The sequence below is a fragment of the Pectinophora gossypiella genome, chromosome 5 (genome assembly GCF_024362695.1).
Source record: "Pectinophora gossypiella chromosome 5, ilPecGoss1.1, whole genome shotgun sequence".
NCBI lineage: Eukaryota > Metazoa > Arthropoda > Insecta > Lepidoptera > Gelechiidae > Pectinophora > Pectinophora gossypiella.
The window spans coordinates 5567903-5588111 of record NC_065408.1 but is presented as its reverse complement, the minus strand read 5'-3'; the positions used below and the strand labels follow the sequence as shown (position 1 = coordinate 5588111).

The 20209-nt window shown below is 36.7% G+C and overlaps 2 protein-coding genes across 4 annotated transcripts; one reads left to right on the top strand and one right to left on the bottom strand.

Annotated features, from left to right (window-relative positions):
* Positions 1-347: 347 nt before the first annotated feature.
* On the top strand, positions 348-19590 carry LOC126366834 (calcium uptake protein 1 homolog, mitochondrial-like). Of its 2 annotated transcripts, none has more exons than XM_050010139.1 (10): positions 348-781; positions 1084-1210; positions 1879-2038; positions 2941-2978; positions 7301-7415; positions 15190-15350; positions 15624-15759; positions 16008-16113; positions 16746-16963; positions 17374-19590. In XM_050010139.1, exons 1-10 carry the CDS (start codon positions 546-548, stop codon positions 17526-17528), a joined length of 1452 nt encoding a protein of 483 aa, XP_049866096.1. In that variant the 5' UTR covers positions 348-545; the 3' UTR covers positions 17529-19590. The 2 variants fall into 2 exon arrangements, with proteins under 2 accessions (XP_049866096.1, XP_049866095.1); XM_050010138.1 differs by lacking the exon at positions 1879-2038 and adding an exon at positions 1337-1496 and having other exon boundaries at positions 356-781.
* On the bottom strand, positions 7754-12542 carry LOC126366838 (carbohydrate sulfotransferase 11). Of its 2 annotated transcripts, none has more exons than XM_050010167.1 (4): positions 11990-12542; positions 10918-11039; positions 9481-9599; positions 7754-8784 (listed from the first exon to the last, which is right to left on the bottom strand). In XM_050010167.1, exons 2-4 carry the CDS (start codon positions 11016-11018, stop codon positions 8105-8107), a joined length of 900 nt encoding a protein of 299 aa, XP_049866124.1. In that variant the 5' UTR covers positions 11019-11039; positions 11990-12542; the 3' UTR covers positions 7754-8104. The 2 variants fall into 2 exon arrangements, with proteins under 2 accessions (XP_049866124.1, XP_049866123.1); XM_050010166.1 differs by having other exon boundaries at positions 12040-12542.
* Positions 19591-20209: the final 619 nt, after the last annotated feature.

Sequence of the window (20209 nt, the reverse complement as noted above, 5' to 3'; positions counted from 1 at the left end):
CTTTATACGTCACACGTGCCTAGCAAGGCACAGGCCGATTTTTAATGCATATTATTATTTTAAAAATAGCTGTTACTTTATAGGTCAATATGACATCTCTTTAGAAAAGAACATCTTTGTCTATGTTACGTTCGAATATTGTTCGAATACACGTTTAAAACGAAAAAAAATGAAAAATATTTCGAAGAAGGTTAATCATTTAATATTATTTTTTTAATTTTCTTACGTTAGTATGAATATCATTGGTGCTGAAGGTAGATAGTTCTATGCAGGCAGATTACACGCAAATGAAGAACTTTTTAACTGGAGAAGAAATAAAGAAGATTATACAAATATTTGCTATTAAAATATCGGAATTTGAATGTCACATTTGAGATTTTGACAAATATTAGTTTAGACAGCTGACAGCTGATTGATGTTGAAGTTATTGAGAAACAGGAAGAAAATTGAGAATTTTGTGCTGTTCCCGAAATATCTTTCCTTAGCTAAAATATATTCCCATGCACCAATATTCTTAGAATAAATTATATTAGTATTCAGCCAAAATGGCCGGCCTGCTCAAGTTACCGAGAAGAATAGCTGCAGTGCGAAATATTGTGAATGTTAGCGATCCGTCCAAGTTCGCCGTTTCTACTGCAGCTAATAAATCAGTCGCCTTCCAACGCAGTTACAGTAGCGATAAGAAATATAATGAAGCCGAAAATCTACGCAGGAACTCCTACAGATATTTATGGTTCTCCCTTTTAGCAAGTGCTTCAGCCTATGCTTCCTATAAAATCTGGTAAGTCAAGGGTAAATATAGGATTGAAATGCGTAACATAAATCACTTTCTAATTTCGCACAAATACCTACATAAATAAAGAACGAAAGATGTTTTTAATATACCTACTGCATTTAAATAAACTATTACAAACTTGCCATATTTATCTATGTCCATGACATACACGTGATAATTCAGTATCTAATGATTAAATAATGTTTATTTGTCTAAAATTTATATTTAGAAACATGTTAAGGAGACAACTTTGATTGGCATTAAATATATTCTTTTTAATAATGAATTATTTCTTATTTACATTTCAGGTTAAGATACCAATTATTTCCCTCTATTACTGCTGCTGAAGAAATTACTGAAACGGATTCTGAAAGTGAATCAGATACGAAAAAGAAAAGATATAGAAAAGAAAAAATTGGATTCAGAGATAGGAAGGTATGAGTTAAAGTATTTCATCTAAATAGTTTTATTCAGGTCTTTATTTCTAGATTGATAAGCAAAGCAAAAACTCTTTTTTGATTATTATTAATACAACTTGGTCTAATCGTCCATTCATCACAGATCATTGAATATGAGAACCGTATGAGATCATATTCAACCCCAGACAAAATATTTCGTTATTTTGCAACTGTCAAATTGACATATGGAGATGCAACCGAAGTTTACATGACACCCGATGACTTTTTGCGGGCCATCACACCTGGCATGAAACAACCAGATGGTATTTCTTTCAGTTTTGATTAATTTGCTTTTGTGTCATTGGCTTTTTGTCACTACTTCTTTTCTCAATTATGGTGACGGATTTGTCTTGGGATCAGGAATTTTACACTGGGAATGGTCCTTTTTATATTCTGTATCAAAAATTCTATTAATATGGAATTTAAGTGGTAGACTTAAATGGATACCCAAATACAACTCCTAAGTTACAAAAATATCTGAGGTATTTTGAATTTGTTCTAACAACAAGAGCATTTATATTAACACAAAAAACTTTATAATAACTAACAATGCCTTAAACGAAAAGAATACAAATTCAAAATAACTTTATGTTGCTTCACTAACAATCACTCAAAGTGGCTTTTCCACTGGATGCTGCTGGATAGATCATCGAGTATGAAAACCGCATGCGCCAGTACTCAACCCCAGACAAGGTATTTCGGTACTTCGCCACACTGCAGGCTCAACACCACGACCAACATGAGGTGTTCATGACTCCAGATGACTTCCTTCGCTCCATGACACCTGGTGTCAAACAACCTGATGGTAATATTCTATACCTTGTCATCGTAGCATAATCAGAATGACCACAGAATAGACTAACGCACAAGTATACACAATATGCATAGAATAAAGAATAATACTATGTACACAGTAGAGTAATTCTCCACCCCGCACTAATTCCTATCGGGTGTATACCTTACCCCATCTGGGTCTTACTTTAGTCTTAGATGGCTGTAAGCCGCTAAGGAGTAAAGGGGAGTGCGTGGGGACTGTGTCTCACTTGCACTCATTCATTAGGCGTACACTGTAAGACTGAGATTTTTGTAACGAGTGTTCAGAGTCTTCTATATCTCTAGTCTGCTATCATTGTAATCATGCTACGATTTATGAGGTATGTGTTTCAATCAAATACCTACTTTTATACTATTACGTGCATAGTTTAGAAGCACATTATTAATATGCGTGTTGGTGTATTCATTGCATTTGTGTAGAGCCAAAAAACGTAAGACATCTGGTTGATACGAAGGTCTACATAATAACAACATAGCACCACACCTGTATCCCTTGCCAGCTATGTTTAAGATAATTATAATAAGAGGACAAATGAAATAAATTAATGTTTGAAAGTTATAATTCAAAAATAGATATAATAATTAAATAAATAGATATAATATTTAAAATATAAATGCCCTGCGCTACATGCATGGCATGGGAAGAAGACAACTTGGTGCCACTTTAGACACTGCAAGTCAGTGGACAATTAGAGACGATTATTAACCGTTTATAATAATCTAAACGCATGTTTGACTAATAAAATATCAGATTAAGCACTTTTGCGCATGATAATTAAATATAATGGCATGGTTCTCTCCACACTTTGATTGGTTTGTTGTATATTTATTTTTTATTTGTGCACGCAATTAAAATTCTCATGTATGTTGCAGGGCTGGGGTTAGACCAGTACAGAAGATACGATCCGAAGGTAAGCATCTTATAAATAATTGAAAATAAATAGGGTTTGTACACGCTTATATAATATTGGCAAAACTATAGTTTAATTTGAGAACAATTCAAACATAAATGAATAACCCACGGACTGCGCCGCGCTGCGGAAAACAGATTTTGAAAAGTACTAAAATTAAATAATGAGCAACTTTCCAGGCTACGTTCCCCAAAAGAATATAGATGGCGCTGTTCAGATTTTACGTGATCATTACCTATTTTCTCATTGCTCGGGCACATAATTATTCAAAAATATAATCTAATAGCAGAGGCATATATAAATATAACTGTTGCTTGATATTTGGGTCAAATACATATAGAATTATGTTGTTACTAATATCTATCTATCTATCTTCTCAGCCTGTATCCACCCACTGTGTGCTTCACTTTATTTTAATCAGAATAATAATGGGTGAAAGATGTGTTATGCTTACAACAAAACATAAAAGTTGCTTATGCATGTTATCCATGAAATTAGATTAAAAGTTAGGCAAATCTGTACAGCGCCATCTATTTTTGTTTTTTTGAGGAGCGTAAAGTGGAATGTCCATCATTAACCGGAATATTATACAATACAAACTTTAATGAAACACTCTTTCTTAAAGTAGGTAGATACCATTTTTTTTTTTTTTTGGTTTGGTTTTCCCCGAAGGGTAAGGCAAAGGGAACTATGCCCATACAGCCATGTCTGACGTATTTTTTTTTCTTGATGATTAATGAAATGGTGAAAGGTGATGAATGATGATGATGAAACCTAAGCCCCCACCCTCGGAGTAGACTCCTACTCCGAACCCCAAACGAATTAACTCAAAAGTCCGCATAAACTTTTGAGCTATGAAGCGGCTTCCTAGCACGAAGCGAAAATAGGCAGATACACTTTGTTTATTGAATACTCCAATGTAATAACACTCGCGAATGTCTTCCGACTAACTTAATGCTATCATTAACCACAAAACACCACTTCGTATTAATTATTTAGATTATTCAATGAAGAAAGCAACTGTCCCGTTCCCGTTTCCCGCTAAAAAACTAGGTAGATACCAAATTGAAATAAAATGTAACAAAATTACTACATAACGCAACGACACATAAAATGCAATTTCTATTACGAACTAACGATTAACTTACTGTAAATCTTTGCTTACCTACTTTCACTTTTACGAAGTTAACTTTTTTAATTTAATTAGATATTAATGAACATCACGACCAGTTTAGTACAATTGATTATATTTCAATATTCACAACATTTTATAAACGTCTCAATGCGCGGTAAAAATTTGATCAGTCAAAGTACGTAAGCTAGTGTTGTGACGTTCATTAGTACAGTGACTATTAGTCGATATTCGGTCGATCGAATCTTTTCTATCTAACACTACCTATTTAATTAACGGTGCCCAGCCCTTGGGAATTTTTGTTTTTGTTTTGGTTTTCCCCGAAGGGTAAGGCAAAGGGAACTATGCCCATACAGCCATGTCTGACGTATTTTTTTTCTTGATGATTAATGAAATGATGAAAGGTGATGATGATGAAACCTAAGCCCCCACCCTCGGAGTAGACTCCTACTCCGAACCCCAAACGAATTAACTCAAAAGTCCGCATAAACTTTTGAGTTATGAAGCGGCTTCCCGGCACGAAGCGAAAATAGACAGATACACTTTGTTTATTGAATACTCCAATATAATAACACTCGCGAATGTCTTCCGACTAACTTAATGCGATCATTAACCACAAAACACCACTTCGTATTAATTATTTAGATTACTCAATGAAGAAAGCAACTGTCCCGTTCCCGTTTCCCGCCGAAAAGCCCTTGGGAACATTTGACAGCGGAGCGGTCTGTTTCTAGTGTCGTGTACCGATGTAATTATGTTACTTCTTGTCGTTTCGATGGCATTAGATTTCATGATTTAGATTATGTTACTGTAAAAGCGCTTAAGATTTACCGATTTAAGTTGGCTTTTCGGACTTTTTACCTATTTAGTGGTAAAACCTAAGATTAACCAGGTATCTACCGGTAAAAAAACCGAAATTAACAACCATGAGGGACTTTCCGGGCTACGTTCACCAAAAACAATATAGATGGCGTTGTACAGCTATAACGTGATAATTACCTATTTTCTCATTACTTGTTTGTCGCCTCATTTTCTCGTCTCATTATGTTGCTAGCTTTATTGCTTCTTACTATTTTGATAAGAAAAATGTAATTGTCTAAATGCCTGGGTGTAATAAAAATGGTCATCATTTATACCCAAAAACAAAGATAAAATATTAGGAAAATCTGTACAGTGCCATCTATATTGTTTTTGAGGAAAGTCTCTCATTGAAGAACAATTCGGACTTTTACCATCACAACTTGGTTAATTTTAATTCAAATTCAAACTTGTTTATTACTATATACTTAAGTAGGTACTTAAAAATATTGATTAGTATAATATTTTCTTTTAAGAGCACGTGAATATTGCAATGTTACTATCCAACACTTGTGCAATTCACCTGTTCACATATCAACCGTTACCTGAATAACTAATTTTACAATTAGGCCGTTTCCAATTGTTTATGGAACACTATTTTTGTCTTCTCTGTCTCGCACCGGCACCTTCCTTGCCACTCACACACTTTCTTATCTTTTCAGAACATCGGTGAGGTACTGTCCTTTCCTCTTCTTATTCCTCAATTTTGTAACTATTACGCAGTTTTTGTTATGCACATATTTCTTTCCCTTGCCGTGGCCCGTTTCATCTTATAAGATATTGGATCAACACCACGCTACTTCAGGAGTTTACCATTTTGATCCTTCATCGTTTCTTGTAGCTAGACCATATTATGCTTGATTACTTGCAGTTACGTGGCAAAGTATTAAGTTGGGTAATGATTAGGCAACAAAATGATTAGCGGCAAAGGAGGGGAGGGGAGGAGTGAGATATATGTACCTATGTATATACATACTCCGTTAAATGTAGCTCGGTTTATTTGACAGCTGTCACAACAACTTTTTCTTGATAGGTACTTACATCTCTTTCGCACTAGGCTATATACCTACTGTCTTTCTGTCCTGTTTATATTTAACGGAGTAGCTTTTAAGTTAGTACGCAGGGAAAAAGTATACATTGCAAGCTCTTCCTTAAAGAGGTAAAAAAGTCTCGTAAATATAGAGCACTAATTATCAGATAGTGTAAATACGTTCTGTATAACAATACATGTCCCTCAATATGTGTTGCCTATAACCAGCTTAACTCTTTAGTCACACTGGCAAACACTCTTCTAATGCCCGTATACATTTCACTTGAATTTTTTTTCAGTTTTCACCGCATGAATTCCTAGAGTCAAGTTTTTGTATCCTGGTAGATTTTGAAAGGTCATGTCGATTTGAGTTTTAGAATAAGTTATTCGCACTTCGTCTCCTACTTCGTTTCATCTTTCAGTATGGCCACTTACCTGTTTTTTTTTATACATTATAGTCTACCTACATTTTAAGAGCCAGCGCAAACTGATAGATCGATAGTTGACTTATCTTTACTAATTGTGATCAAGCTATCTGCGAAAGGTTCTTGACACGTCACGGCAAAGGATATCCGTTTTGTGAAATAGTTTATTGGACCCGATTCCTGCAGACACATCCTAATTTTATTTCAAGTTATACCTGTCATTTTCTTATCCGCCGAAAAGGAAAGGGACGGATGTCTGACAACTGTTAATATTAAAATGAATGAATAACCCGGGCGAATAATATAGGCATCTCGCCCATATGCAACCCGTTTGTCGTATGCTGTCAACTTCATTCTGTCGGGTTATTGGCCAATATAAAATTTAGGATAGGTTTTTTAAATTTCTGATTGAAATTGACGTGTGTTGCTTAACACTTTCAAGGACAAAACATCTAATGACGTTCCGATTCCAAGGTTCATACTATCTATTATGAACCATCAACGACCCGTGGTCTCTGCCCGTGAAAGGGCTAAATATATGCCTGTCGATTACCCGTCCCTTTCTTTTTCGGCGGATAAGAAAATGACAGGTATAACTTAAAATACAATTAGACGGTATGTACAGGAATCAGCACCAATGTCTATGTAAATGGATTAGAAATATAATTTTGTGACGCGCCTTTTCGTCCAATCCGTTAACTGATCGAAACTGGAGTGTGCGCTGGCTATAGCTTGTAAGGTAACTATAGTTAGAAAAATAACTCTTTATTTATAGTTCGGTCATTTCATTTCAATAGTGACATTAAACTTAGTTCAGAGGTCATGTAGGTTGCATAGTTTCGCATCCACTTGATTAAAACTCGACTCTTTCGTGCAGAGTATCAGCCAACGCCTCAATTTGGATCTAGACGAAGACTCTATATTTTACAAGCTCGGCTCTTCTGGACTCATCACGTTTAGCGACTACATCTTCCTGCTCACCGTGCTGTCAAGTGAGTACCCATATTATGTTACATTATGTAGGGTCAGTGGACTGACATACTATCTTCTTATCGTGTGGGTTGTGAGGTGGAATACCAGCCTCATCAACCCTGGTGTCAGGGTTATGATCGAGCCGCCAAAGACCCCTGACGTGGCTCATGTAACGATTACTCACTTACATCAGTAAATAGTAACCGGGACCAACGGCGTAACGTGCCTTCCGAAGCACGGATCATCTTACTACACACACTACATACTATAAACAAATAGACTCACAATCGCTAAGGGAGGTTCTACAAAGAATTAAGGATTCAACAACCCTTTGTAGTATATTATTTAGCATAAAAGACCGAACGATACGCGATCGTATAATGAACAAATCCCGAGACGGGAAGAATACTAATACATTTTTAAAAGGTTATTTCTTTGGTCTCAAATCCGAACATTTCAAAGTCTACTATAATTATATTGTTAACAAATCACTAAGAATATCTTGATCTAGTTGTTTAAAATAACCTCTTAATAATGTAGTAGTGTTCTTCCCGTCTCGAGATTCATTCACCATACGATCGCACATACTTCGGTATTTTACTGTCTTATATGTATTTAATTAATACTATTTGATATACACTCCAAATAGACCAATGTTTAGCAACCTACAGTAATAAAACCACACAGCATTATAAAATAAATAAACTCTTTAATCTCTAACATAACTTCTATAAATTTTAGTATCATATCCGAACATTTCAAAGTCTATGCCATATATTCTTAACAAATCGCTTAGCATATCTTGGTCTAGTTGTTTAAAATAACCTTTTAACAATGTAGTAGTGTTCTTCCCGTCTCGGGATTTGTTCACTATACGATCGCGTATCCTTCGGTCTTTTACAGTTTTACCTAGAACATGTTCTAGACCAAGATCTCTAATAAGAAAGGCCGAGTCTCTTGCCAAAGTCTCGACTTTGGCGATCACAGTGAAATTAACAGCGCATGGGGAACAAAATTGATAGTACGGCGACCAATGCTCATCGAACGAATAATCTTTCTCCTTATTTTTCTTAATCAGGTACGCTACAAATTCATAAAATGTGGGACCGCGACTTTTTATTGGTCCGAATATTTCAGTCGCTTGCTGTCTGTGTTCCTTGATAATGCGCTTGGCGAGGTTCCTGTAGAGTGGTCTTGTGTTGTTCTCGAGTTTGTCCCTGAAGGCGGAAAGCAGCCGTACGAATGGGTCTCTGACAATGAGCAGGGAGGTGACCCCGGGGTCGGCAATGGCATCTTTCAGTTCTTCCTCGCTAGGACGGGGAAACTTCTTCCGCGCCAGCATCAAAGGTAACTGTCTGGTTTTCGATAAGAATTTCTTGTCATATCCAGCTGCAACAACATGCAACATTATTGTGTTATTCAACAATCAATTATATCACAGTTTAAAAGAAGAAAAATAGAAATAAAATTAATACTTTTGACAATAGCAAACGTGAATGAAACAAGGTATCATCAACTTTTCTAACACCAAAGAATTCCTTTTAACTCGCAATGCAACCATACATTGGGTAACGCCTACTGTGGTCCAGTGGTTGAGCATTGGACTCACGACCCGGAGGCCCCGGCTTCGAATCCCGGTGGGAACATATCCCAAAAAATCACTTTGTGATCCCTAGTTTGGTTAGGACATTACAAGCTGATCACCTGATTGTCCGAAAGTAATATGATCCGTGTAACGGAAGGCACGTTAACCCGTTGGTCCCGGTTATTATTTAATGGTGTAAGTGAGTAATCGTTAGATGAGCCATGTCAGGGGCCTTTGGCGGCTCAATCATAACCTTGACACCAGGGTTGATGAGGCTGGTATTCCACCTCACAACCCACACGATAAAAAGAAGATTAGGTAATAGTTACTACGTACCTGACGAAACGCAAAAAGAGGTACTATCCCCGACGCACAACTCGCCAATAACGTTCTTTATGTGAGACTATTAGCGTTATACATTGGTAAAGACAATTCTTGACTTCTTCACTTTGCCCAAAAACGAAACGATAAGCATAAAGGTTAAAAGAACAGTTTCTCACCGAGAATGTTGAACTTGTATAGCCAATACGAGCTGCCGGCTTTGAAGATGTTACACCACACCAGGTGGTGCTCATGGTCGACGTAGAACTCCTTGCTATTGATGGACTGGGAAGTCAGACTGAAGTAAAAAAGAGTATATTTAAATACATTTTGAATTTCGAGCGACAAAACACAAATAATATAACAAAAGCGGTATATAAGGCGAAGTTTGTTGGTAGGGCTGGCAGAGGTAGCTCTAGAAGGACGTTCATTGGTCAAATTGGGGATGTCTTTAGAAAAGGTTTAGTACGATCTACTCTGAATTAGTGTGCATGTATGAAACGATAGATGAATGTGAAGGATGCCGGAGAAGTGTGTCAGGATGGAAGCAAATGGAATTCCATGGGCTCTGCTTACCCCAGCGGTAAATAGGCGTGCGTTTATGTACTAAACACAAATTAATAAAATAACACCACTATCACACCAACCTTGTGAAGAAATAAATGTTTATTCAACACAAAGATACAAAATATAGTATTAGGCGTTACTACTCGTATGCGGATCACATATCGCACATGAAATCCAACGAATACTGTATTAAATCAAGAATATAGTTTCTTTAAACAGTTTGTTAGTATGATTGATAGATTCTTAGAAGATAAATTAAAATTGAAAAAGAAAACCCCGTCTAAAGAGTGCAAAATTTTGCTTTAGAAATATTTACGAATATTTATTGACACGGCGAGGATGGCTGTATAACACCCCACCTCTTTGCGTTGTGTGGGGGGGTTAAAAATAAATTGATTGTTAGAATAGTTGAAGATCGTTACTTCATTCACGCTAGCGTCAGCACGCGCTTGGCCTTAAAGCAAATCATTATCCAAAGGATATATTTTATTTCTATTTTTCGTTAAAATAATACGTTTAATACTGATGATTGCAGCTGTAGGCTCTGCACGGCAACGGCCCCGAGTGCGGCGCGAATTATATCGAAACCTTCGATCAATAGCCGTTTGACGTCTATTGGTCGAAATAGCATTCGTATCGTTTATTGGTCGAAGCGCTCAATATATTCACGCCGCACGCGGCGCGGTTGTCATGCACACCCGGCTGGATATGACAATATTTTTTATCGAAAACCATACAATTGTCGATGATGCTGGCACAAAAGAAGTTTCCGCGAAGTACTGAAAGAAGGAGGCCATTGCCCTGCAACGGCATTGCAATGGCTGCTCATTTCCAGGGATCCATTCGTATCGCTGTTCGCCGCCTTCAGGGACCCCTCCCTCCCAAAAATATTACAGTTGTCATTACTACGTAAATATTGTTTATCTTTTTGTACTTTGTACATCATTACTTAAAACACAAATTTTCGAGTTAACACACTATCGGATTTTATGTGCGATATAATTTATTATGATTTAAAAAATAAACTAACGTCATAATAGTGATTTAACCTGTAGTGCTGGCACACGTTTTGTGCGACAGTGACTCGCTGCTCCAGCTCTAGTGACGTATTCTTATCTGAATGTATGTCGAACACCTCTTCGTTTCCCATATCCTCGCCTATTATTGGGATCTGGTAATATGAGAAACGTAAATTGAAATACCTTGATTATACGCAAAACAACTTGTACCTATCACTAACACTACTCCAAATCAATACAACTATACTAGATTTTGTGAACAATCCATTGGCATTAACTACTTGGCCGGAAAAACGGTGAGCGCTGAGGCCTCTCACCCGGTACACAATTTAAGACAACAGGCCTGAGGGTGCCCAGTTAGGCGCGAACCTCGGCTGATGCAAAACAGCCTTACTTAATCAATCAATCAATAATACTTTATTGCACAACAACATATACAAAGGACATAAACATACGAATAAAACATAAGCACAATAGGCGGCCTTATTGCTAAACAGCAATTTCTGCCAGGCAACCTTAGGGTGAAAGAAGATTATGTTGTTTAATCATTATGTTGTTTCTTTTTCGGCCAAACTGATGCTTATCTTTTAAACTGGATAAGTAAGTTAATTGTCTAAAATATCATCAATTATTAGTACAGATTAGGCTAATAGTTATTATGTTTAGTAGGTACGTTATCTGACACTAACTCATATACTTATGAATGTATATAAATATGGTTTAGTAGACAAAGGACTCGTTCGCAAATAGACCTGCATTAGTTTTTGGTGGACGGTCACGAGTACTAATATGTATAATATATTTTGAAATCATGTCACATTAAGTTTTTTGACATATTAAACCGTAAGTCACATTAAATGTCAAATATGATAGTGCGACAGGGTTCTAAAGTGGGTACATGATATTGCTCATGACTGTACTGTGTTTCTTAGGAATAACAACCCCTGAACGACATGGTGTAGTGTTGTAGTATTGATCTATTGGAAGGCCATCATCTTACATCATTTGATCATTAAACGCTGTAAACTATGAGGCTAGCATAACCACAAAGAATGCCTCAAGCTTTGATAAAAAAATAAATAAAATAAATATGTTTACTCACGCTTTCTAACTAACTAACACTTGAATAGGGCAATCGATTCTCATATTTACCGACAGCAATGTGTAATTGTCAGGTGCTGGGTAGTCCTTCACGACCGGCGAGTATGCCATCTTGATGACTCGCAACACCGCTATATAAAGCGACACCCAAAACAGAAACATCGTAATTTTCAAATAAAATATCAATGTCCTCCATCTGAGTCTGCATAAAAATCTCATTTTGCCTCGTCATGGGGTTTACGATTCTTTAATTACACTTTTAATTGAAATTTTAATGATTAAAATGGCAATATAATGTAGCTACATTTACAGCTGTTTTAACGTGTGAATTTAGCAATACCAATGGTGGGTTGAGACGTGTATGTATTGGGAAGGAGGTGGTTGGTTATGGGATGCTCACGCAGCATCCGACGGCCGCACAGAGCATGAGCGAATGTAATGATTTTCTGATCCCTCCCGCTGTAGACTGTACCCGTCCCGCCCGTTGAGAATTCCCGCTCAATGGCAATTGGACTCGATCGAGACTCGGCAGCTAGCCAGCTTTGGCACTATGAATTACTAACCTATACGGTTATAATATCTTAAGTATAAAAACACTTGTTGAACAATAACGCTTAGTACACATACAGCTTTTTGTAATGATCGAATTTGTATGCATGTCGTGGCCAGATCTTAGAGTTGATCATTTCTTAATGTGTTCGACACCACCTATATTAAACGTTGATTGAATTATCATTAAACGTTGACGTTTCAATGATATGTAGGGCTAACTTGCGCAATGTGATAAAATTTTGTCACGGTCATTTTATCGATTCTGACGATATAATTATGTCGTGTTGTCAATTGGTGTTAAAGTGTGAACCCAAATAAGTCATGTCGTTCTGTCGAAATACAAACAAAATCACGTGGCACGCATGTTAGGGAAAAAAACAAACTTATCAATTTCGATAAAACAAGTCTACACGTTCACAATCTACAAGTTACTCACAAATACGAGTAAATTACATTTATCAAAACAATACAGTGATTGTAAAATATACTTCTGAAAATAAATAATGACACTTGTAACATGTAATTTACATGTGTAGTTTTAATAAACATATAATTGTAATAATGACAATTTTTACCCACGACGGAACGGAGCAGGTATATGCGTTTAGGGTGAGAGATGTTTGTGTGTGCGTTTGTGCAAAGTACGTGAATACAATTATTGAAGAATTGTAGATGTTTAACGACGACATAAAATACACTTATGAGTATGATTAATTTTTTGTTGAAATCTTCTATCGTGTGGGTTGTGGTGAGGTGGATTACCAACCGCATCAACCCTGGTGTCAGGGTTATTATTGAGCCGCCATAGGCCCCTGACATGACTCATGTGACGACTACGTACTTACATCAGTAAGTAGTAACCGGGAATGGAATTCTATAGTCTCTGCTTACCCCGGTGGGAAATAGGCGTGAGTTTATGTATGTATGTATGTAGTAACCGGGACCAACGGCTTAACGTGCCTTCCGAAGCACGGATCATCTTACTTTTTGGACAATCAGGTGATCAGCCTGTAATGTCCTAACCAAACTAGGGATCACAAAGTGATTTTTGTGATTTGTCCCCACCGGGATTGGAACCCGGGACCTCCGGATCGTGAGCACAACGCTCAACCACTGGACCACGGAGGCCGTTTGTTGAAATTTGATATAGAAAAGCAGCCCCCGGCGGATATTCCTCGGTTATGTATTATGGTAAAATTATTATCGCAACATTAAAGTATATCTTCGAGAAACAGACACGTTAGGAAAAAACTGTAAACATCCATATTCATTGTTTAGGTACTTAAGTATATCTATTACCGATTTCTCGATATCAACTCTTTTTTGGAAAGTATTTTTAAGTCTATTATAATATTTCGTTCCATAATAATTGGGTTAAGTCGGGGGTTTTGAGTTATTTTATTCTTTTTCGATGAGATTTATACCGTCATGGGTTTTTTCAAAATTTTTAATTTTGTTTAATTTTTTACAAGAAAAATTCTTATAATACAGGGCTTGTAAGTTTTGATAAACAGGGCACAGCACTGAATAAAATATTTAGCAAATCTTTGGGTATGATTTATAAAACAGAGTCACTATAAAACTTTGTATTACTAAGTAACATAACTGTTTAAATACAAATAATACGTTGATAAAATATTACGTAAAACAGTTATGATACTTAGTCACTCTGTTTCTCTTTTCAGTCGGACATAATCGATTTTCTATTATTTCTAATTTATTCCCTCTCCGGTCAGCAGCAGCAAAGTATTGAATATTAATATAAATTGTTAGGCGCAATAGTATTTAGAGTTAAATTATCTACCAAACTTTCCGTGAGATTTTATTCCCCGGCAACAACAGTGTTGCCAGAAGTATAATATTCGTTCACAAACCAGTAGCGAAACGCAATGAACATAATAATTGTATTATTTAATAATTAAACTATTAAATAAGGCGTGCGTTCCAGAACGCCACAATTTCTTGCCATCAACGCGATGAATTTTTCGTTACACATTTCATTCTAGGGTAGGCAGTACTTTAATGCCTAAGGTATTCTAATACCCGTAGTGCATCTATGCACGCCACTGGTTCATTTAGACTAGTGTTTTTGCTGGTTTGTCACACAGGTGATAGTGTGGATTCGTATCAGGGCTTGCAGTAGTCTTAGCAGTAGAGAACCTTTCACAATGTGTTTCATCATATCCATCTTGGAACGAATATTGTGGCTGTACCCACCGCGTTAGTTATTACGGATATGACTTTATAATATGTATATATTGTCACTTTATATATGTATACAGCCTCCGTGGTCTAGTGGTTAGAGCGTTAGGCTCACGATCTGGAGGTCCGGGTTCGATTCCCGATGGGGACATTGTCGAAATCACTTTGTGAGACTGTCCTTTGTTTGGTAAGGACTTTTTAGGCTTGAATCACCTGATTGTCCGAAAAAGTAAGATGCTTCCGTGCTTCGGAGGGCACGTTAAGCCGTTGGTACCGGCTATTAGCCGTAAAAACACCTCCACCAACCCGCATTGGAGCAGCGTGGTGGAGTATAGCATACCCCCTCCGGTTGATTGAGGGGAGGCCTGTGCCCAGCAGTGGGACGTATATAGGCTATTGATGATGATGATGATGATATTGTATTAAAAGAGTTGTTGATAATTGTAGCATCTCGTCGCCACTTCGAGATCGCGTTCCGTATGTTCGATCTGAACGGCGACGGGGACGTGGACTGCGAAGAGTTCGAGAAGGTGGCCGCGCTGATCCGGCAGCAGAGCAGCATCGGCTCCCGGCACCGTGACCACGCCAACACTGGCAACACTTTTAAGGTCAGTTACTACTGACAACCCTGGCAACACTTTCAAGGTCAACCACTACTGACAACCCTGTCAATACTTTCAAGGTCAACCACTACTGACAACCCTGGCAATATTTCCAAGGGCAACTATTACTGACGTACACGAACATTTTAAGCGTGATGTGACGTCTCTCCTACTTTTCAGTAAAGGCGTCAGTTAGCGTCGATACGCTATCGTGACGATTCACGATGACTCTCGTCAGGCGGTAGAAGCGCGACTACAGATATTTTGTTAATATTTCAGGGTATCAATTCGGCTCTCACGACATACTTCTTCGGACCCAAACTGAATCAAAAGTTAACAATTGAGAAATTCTTGGACTTCCAACAACAGTTGCAGAAGGAAATTTTGTCCTTGGAGTTCCAAAGAAAACAACCAGGTATCTATTTTTGCATTTGACTACTCTTCCTCTTCTTAGAGCTTACATGGAACAAATTAAAGAGAAGGTGAAAGTCGTATCTTATAACTCTTATAAGGAAGTAGACAAGAATGGATAATGCTACACCCACAAGAGCGTAGCTCTTAAATTAATGATAATGACTACTCTTGCGAGTTAACTTGACACCGCCATGGAATGCAACATTGGCATCGTAATATGGATTAATTGTTCCTAAATGTTATTTCCAGACGAAAATGGCCGCATCACCGAAGCAGATTTCGCTGAGCTCTTGTTGGCGTACGCTGGCTACCCTGCCAAGAAAAAATCGAGGATGCTCAAACGTGTGAAGAAAGCGTAAGTTTATTCTTTAAAATTATTGCTATAACCAAATTTGTGTGTCCTGTGGTATGTGGTGTGGTATATGTGGTAGAGAGAAAGGAGAAGAGGAGAGCTTACATGGAACAGATCAAAGAGAAGGCGTACGTCGTGTCTTATAAGGAAGTGAAGGAATTTGCTTTTGATAGACTAGACTGGAGAATGCTACACCGACAAGAGCGTGGCTGATGATGTGGTATAATCGCACCTTTGGCCACATCGTCACTTTCACTTACACACAAGTGATATTAAATGCGTAACGCGAACTTATAAATAAAAAATAAAAGGCAGTAAGTACGCCAAGTACGCGGGTGTATGGACTTCCCTTTATGCCACATTGATCTGAAAACCCTTTATGCCACATTGCATTAGTCCGGACTCCGGATCTGAAAAATGGTAGACTTACGAACCGAAATGACCAATTCGTTTAAGCAAACTAAAATCTGTCTTGATCTTTTTTGGAAACAATTCAACGAAAAATCGAAGAAGACATTTATCGTTTTTGAATTTCTTTAACGGATTGGTGAATACATAAATCCACAATTTTTTTAATCCGGACCAGTGTCTGAAAATGTGATATTTCATTTTATATACCAACATACTCATTACAGATTCAGAGACCACGGCAAAGGCATAACAAAAGACGACTACCTCAAATTCTTCCACCTGCTGAACAATATCAATGACGTGGACACAGCATTAACATTCTACCACATTGCCGGCGCGTCGATAGACCAACCGACGTTGCGACACGTGGCCCGCACCGTGGCCCATGTCGACCTGGATCCGCACGTCATCAACGTCGTCTTCACTATATTTGATGAGAACAGTAAGTACGAACTTCTCAAAGGGCTAGCTAAGACACAAGATGCCACATTGCTGGCGTATCCGTGAACCAACCGAAGGTGCATGTGGCGACGTGTGGCCCGAGTCGACCTGGACCCGCACGTCTTCAACGTCGCTTTCACTATATTTGATGAGAACAGTAAGTACCAGCTTTCTCAGAGGCTTCTCAAAGACACAAGAGGCTATTACATCACATTGCGTGTTCGTGAACGAAGCCTTCACCATATTTTATTGAAAGGCCCATTGGTACCTAAGTTAGTGTGTAGTCGTTACATGAGCCATGTCAGGGGCCTATGACATAATAATAACCCTGACACCAGGATTGATGAGGTCATTGACACGAGAGAAGATTCGTATATAAAAGACCTAAATCATTTTTTTTTTGTTGTACAGTGGACGGCCAGCTCAGCAACCGTGAGTTCGTGGCAGTGATGAAGAACAGACTCCTCCGCGGCCTGGAGAAGCCTAAAGACACAGGGTTCGTCAAGTTGATGTACTCCCTCATCAAATGTGCCAGAGACACCAAGCCGGCCATATTAGACTTTTAGACTACCGAGGTACGTAGGCAGCTACGAGGCTAAATTAAATTTATTCTATACATACATAGTTACCAACGGTCATAGTAAAAAGACAACAGCAGTGCAATTCTGTAATGAACAACTTGGCTATGAATTCGTACTGAAAGTAAATTAGTAAACTCGATTGCGCTGCTAGCGCCACTGGCGACCGTGGCAGCAACATGAAACTATCTCATATATAAAGGATTTCTGAATTATAAATATGAGCACCGAATATATAAGGTGACATTTGAATTAGTTTGTAATCTATGGGGTTAAATAGGCCACATTAAAGCAATTCACATAAAAAAAGCATTATTGCTATTTGATATATGTTGACATTGCGCACTTTTATATGCGCTAATGTCAAATTGGAATATTGCTTTTTAGATAATTACTGTAACAAAAACCCGTGCACTCTTTCGGCTTCACTTTGATAAAAGTGATATTACAAATCGAAGTAAGTTGCAAGTTCGACTTCGGATTTTAGGTTCTACTTTTTTTACTATTGTGAGATCGACGGCTAGTATACTCCATATAAAATAATAGGCATTTACAAGTAACGACATTTAAATATTTTCAGTCAAATAATATGATAACATTCGCTCAAAGATACACTTGCCTACTGACGTAATGAAGTAGTTATAGAGAATGGAGCATAAAATATACTATTAAACTTTCGGTCGATTTTCAAGGCATGAAATCGAAGACGAAATATCTTCTCTCTCAAAATTATAACAAAAGCCACAAACATCGATATTTCTACCATTATGTTTACCTTTGAATATCTTCTTTCGATATGCTTTAAATAAAAAATCAATATATTAATATTAAAGAAAATCTGTCCTATGTCTGTTTGGGCTAAATCTGTACAACGCCATGTATTTTTTCTTCGAGGAAGGTAGCCTAGAAGGTCCTTTATTACACCAATTTGCAAATTTTGAATGAGTGAATCGGTAGAAATGTCACCAAGGCGAAGCCGGTCGAGTCTTTATTAGAAGTAATAAAAAAAAAACAATTTTGACAGACAGGATTATTTCGTGCCAATTGCATCATTATTGCTCTCTCTCTTTCTGGTCATTTATTGTAAATAAAGTTATATATTATAAATATTGTGTCTTTATTACATTGATTAGACTGATAATATGTAATAAATAGATTTTTTTATTATTAATCTGAATTTGTATAAGTAATATAAGTAACAAAATAGTCAAAATTTATTAAAAAAAATATTATCAATTTAAGAATATTTTCACATAGTATAATAAATAAATCTTCCATAATTTTATTTTTTTCTCCAAGAATATTATAAGAGTATGCACAAAATGTATAATGCCGTACGTAGTACATTTTTTTTATTTTAATTAAGAATATATTATTACAATAGTACAATTAATTGCTTACCTCGATTTATGATAATAAAATAAAATAATTTACGAAATTATACTGAGTGATCTGATCAACATTATTTTATTTTAAGAATGAGTTTTAAATAGTTGTTTTTATTAAATAAACAGTCGCACATAATGTTAAATAAGGGTATATTTTTCGTATGTAAGTACTTTAATATTTCAAATGTTGTTTTATTTTGTAAAGTGTATATAAAGTTATAATGTTTCATGGGTTTCGTTTCACTCAGATTTTCACGGTATCATTAAATTTTAACTTTCCCGTTTATTCTAGAATATAAAATTGACAGTAGCGCCATAAGTACGTATAAAATAAGCCTAGCGGAGAAAACTAGCAACCTTTGACACTGTTTGACATTTCCTAATCCAAGTGACGTCACTGTAATTTTATATTTATTATTCTGACATGTATTTAAATAATCGTTTTAGTCTTCAGGTTGGGTAAGCGGACCCTGTGAGAAACGGGATAATGCTAGGGAGATGATGACGTTTTTAAATAATATAAATCTCTATAACATGTTCATCACAAGGATTTTCAGCATAATCTCAATAATTTTATTAAGCTCTATGTTATATGACTTGTTTGAGTTAGTAAAAATGTTTATATACTACTGTTTTATTAAATTAAATGTTTTTATTGTAAATTGGACTTTGTACTTATGATTATTAGTTTTAAATTAATTTATAACTCGATAACATTTATCTTAAGCTTCTTGCACACAGAACCGGGAAAGTGGGACAAATGGACCGAGAATATGTCTCAAATACCTATATTATAGGTCAATCCATGCCACTCATACCCCGGGCACACGATACAAAAATCTCAATATAATATATGTGTTCTTAGAGCATAAGTGCGAGTAAGACAGACTGCCCGCGTAAGTATGATAAATATAAATTTTATCCCTGACTAATAATTAAGTATGTAGTCCTCTCTACCAGTTGCAGTGCCCTTACCGGATCCATGTTGATACTATAATACTAAGTACATCTGTATTTTTATAACACCACATTATTTTATACGAACACATGGTCCCAATAAAATATTTCTGTTTCTATAACCGTCCTTATAGTCTTTTATAGTCTATAATACTTATAGGAAACTAAGTGGCTGGAAAATCTGACATAATAATATATTTCCTTTTTTTACCTTCTGCCGTAATCCCGGTTCTTCCTACTCAAATAGACATTTAATAAACAAGTATCAATCATAGAGCGACACGGACCTTTGGTATCAAACAATACAGTAGGCTAGTTTCCACT

Bases quoted from the DNA above. Each gene is read 5' to 3' on its own strand.
- LOC126366834 (XM_050010139.1), top strand. From the start codon at position 546: ATGGCCGGCCTGCTCAAGTTACCGAGAAGAATAGCTGCAGTGCGAAAT. The intron at 7,416-15,189 runs GTGAGTACCCAT...TGATAATTGTAG, and splicing joins CCTGCTCACCGTGCTGTCAA to CATCTCGTCGCCACTTCGAG. The intron at 16,114-16,745 runs GTAAGTTTATTC...TACTCATTACAG, and splicing joins CTCAAACGTGTGAAGAAAGC to ATTCAGAGACCACGGCAAAG.
- LOC126366838 (XM_050010166.1), bottom strand. From the start codon at position 12,207: ATGAGATTTTTATGCAGACTCAGATGGAGGACATTGATATTTTATTTG. The intron at 11,040-12,039 runs GTAAATATGAGA...TCATATTACCAG, and splicing joins ACAATTACACATTGCTGTCG to ATCCCAATAATAGGCGAGGA. The intron at 8,785-9,480 runs GTGAGAAACTGT...ATGTTGTTGCAG, and splicing joins ATACAAGTTCAACATTCTCG to CTGGATATGACAAGAAATTC.